This window comes from Monopterus albus, unplaced genomic scaffold (assembly GCF_001952655.1).
Source record: "Monopterus albus unplaced genomic scaffold, M_albus_1.0 scaffold400.1, whole genome shotgun sequence".
Lineage (NCBI taxonomy): Eukaryota > Metazoa > Chordata > Actinopteri > Synbranchiformes > Synbranchidae > Monopterus > Monopterus albus.
The window spans coordinates 368219-370815 of NW_018128280.1; the positions used below are offsets into that span (position 1 = coordinate 368219).

General features: G+C 43.8%; 1 protein-coding gene across 3 annotated transcripts in view; it reads left to right on the forward strand.

The window, feature by feature from the left end:
- eif2ak4 (eukaryotic translation initiation factor 2 alpha kinase 4) overlaps positions 1-2597 on the forward strand; it is a 35210-nt gene that overhangs the window by 12001 nt on the left and 20612 nt on the right. For all 3 annotated transcript variants that reach the window (XM_020586242.1, XM_020586241.1, XM_020586243.1), the window contains exons 7-9: positions 610-710; positions 806-963; positions 1125-1663. In XM_020586242.1, coding sequence (XP_020441898.1) covers positions 610-710; positions 806-963; positions 1125-1663 — 798 coding nt within the window. The remainder of the gene's footprint in view (positions 1-609; positions 711-805; positions 964-1124; positions 1664-2597) is intronic.

Here is a 2597-nt window from a genome sequence, read left to right on the forward strand (position 1 = left end):
GTCATTGTGCCAACACTGTAAGGAACAGGTGAAGTATATGAACAGTTTGGTCAGAGGAGAGACAAGTAGTGTCCTCTTACAGTTAAAGACAGTAGCTGGGGCTCCTGGATTGACCATGGAAAGAAAAAACATATTGTAGAGTTGAATATGAATTGTTGAATTAATCTGGGCCTCGACCGATCCGGCATGGAATTTGCACTGATGATTCGCATGTTTAAATTTGGCATGTTTTTACACCGGATGCCCTTCCTGGCGCAACCCTCTCTATTTATCCGGGCTTGAGACCGGCACAGAAGTCACTGGCTTGCAGCCCCTTTGGCTAGATTGCAACCCCCTGTGGCTAGATTTGTGGTTTTAAAACATAGTGAGAACAATTTCATAATAATGAGCTGAATTCTAAAAATGTATTTGATTATTTTACAATTTCATGGTCATATTATAAAATTGTATTTATTCAAATATTTAGTTATTTCATAATGTCTTATTTATTTCATTATGAACACACTGGACCTCCATATGCACCAAACTGACGACATTACACATACAGGAAAAAGGCTTGTCATGTTTCATTAATACTGTAATGATGCCTGGAGTTGTTTGTTTTACCAGACACGATACGGTTAATGAAGACAACCATCGCTCACAGGAGCTGCTTCACTTTAACAGCAGCACTTTTGGAGAGCTTGTTGTCCACAGAGGGAAAAGTTTAGGTGAGAGCTGTGTGTGAGATGATGTCTCTGTAGCTTCTCCTACATCTGCATAGCTTCTTCTGTACATCTGTGTCTTGTGTTCATGTTTCTGACAGGTGTAAGCGAGAGGCTCGGCCGCAATGTTTATTATGGTTTTGAGGCTAACGCAGGAGACTTTGCTGTGATCTACGAGTGGTCGCTGCGCTGGAACAAGAGTATAGGCAAGTTCTTCACCAGCCAGGAGAAAGCAAAGATCGAGAACTGTAAAAAGCAGGCAAGTAGATCAGAGACGGTTATTAAGAACTCAGATGTTTGATAATATATTCCACTCTTTTTAATATCAGGGAAATTTGGTTTAATACTTCTGAAAGCCATTCCCACTATACTTGTTAAAAGCTACCATATGCTGTTACTTGCACTTTTATTGCTGTGTAGATTCATGGGGCAGAAAATGAGTTCAACTCGCTCCTGAGGCTGGATCACCCAAACCTGGTGCACTACATGGCGCTGAGCTCCACTGAGAAGGAGGACTCCCTGGTGGTTAACCTGCTGGTGGAGCATGTTTCTGGGATCAACTTGAAACAAAGTCTGATCAACAACATGCCAGTTCCTTTGGATAGACTGTGCCATTACACGGCCCAGCTGCTGGCCGCTCTTGACTACCTTCACTCCAACTCTGTGGTCCACAAACAGCTGGGGGCTTCCAGCATGCTGGTGGACTCCGAGGGCAATGTCCGACTGACCGATTACAGCTTATCAAAGAGGTTTGCTGATATCTGCAAAGAAGACATTTTTGAGCAAGCCCACGTGCGTTTCTCGGAGGACACGGTGATGCCGACAAAAACGGGCAAGAAAGGGGACGTGTGGAACATGGGGCTGTTGCTGCTGGCTCTGAGTCAGGGGAAAGAAGTGAAGGAGTACCCAGTAACGGTGCCTGCCAGCCTGCCTGCTGACTTCCAGGACTTCCTCCTCAAGTATGTATAGATGGATACCTGCCAGACCCATGAATTGATTATTCCAATGAGTAGGTTTTTATACCTTACAGAAATGATTGAAACAAGTGAATGGCTCAAAGGCAGGAAAAACCTGTTCACAGTTCAAACACCCTTTAGGTCATAGTGTTTTATAGGCTGTCTGTCTGCTTGGAAAACTTGCAACAGTGCAGTAAAATGGTTTTCTGAGGAGGTTTGCATGTAGTGCAGGTAGGTAAAATTCCAAAAAATCACATTGTTAGATTTTTAAATAATTTATTTCCATTTTATTGCATGAAATAAGTATTTGATACAATAGAAAAATAGAACTTAATATTTGGTACCAAAACCTTTTGTTTACAATTACAGAGGTCAGATGTTTCCTGTAGTTCTTGACCAGGTTTGCACACACTGCAGCACTCCTCCATACAGGTCTTCACAAGATCTTTCAGGTTTTGGGGCTGTCGCTGGGCAACACAGAGTTTTAGCTCCCTCCATAGATTTTCTATTGGGTTTAGGTCTGGAGACTAGCTAGGCCACTCCAGGACCTTGAAATGCTTCTTACAGAGCCACTCCTTAGTTGCCCTGGCTGTGGGTTTGGGGTCATTGTCATACTGGAAGGCCCAGCCATGACCCATCTTCAATGCTCTTACTGAGGGAAGGAGGTTGTTGCCCAAAATCTCGCGATACATGGCCCCATCCATCTTCTCCTCAATATGGTGCTGTCGTCCTGTCCCCTTTGCAGAAAAGCACCCCCAAAGCATGATGTTTCCACCCTTATGCTTCATGGTTTGGATGGTGTTCTTGGGATTGTACTCATCCTTCTTTTTCCTCCAAACATGGCGAGTGGAGTTTATACCAAAAAGTTCTGTTTTGGTCTCATCAGACCACATGACCTTCTCCCATGCCTCCTCTGGATCATCCAGATGGTCTTTGG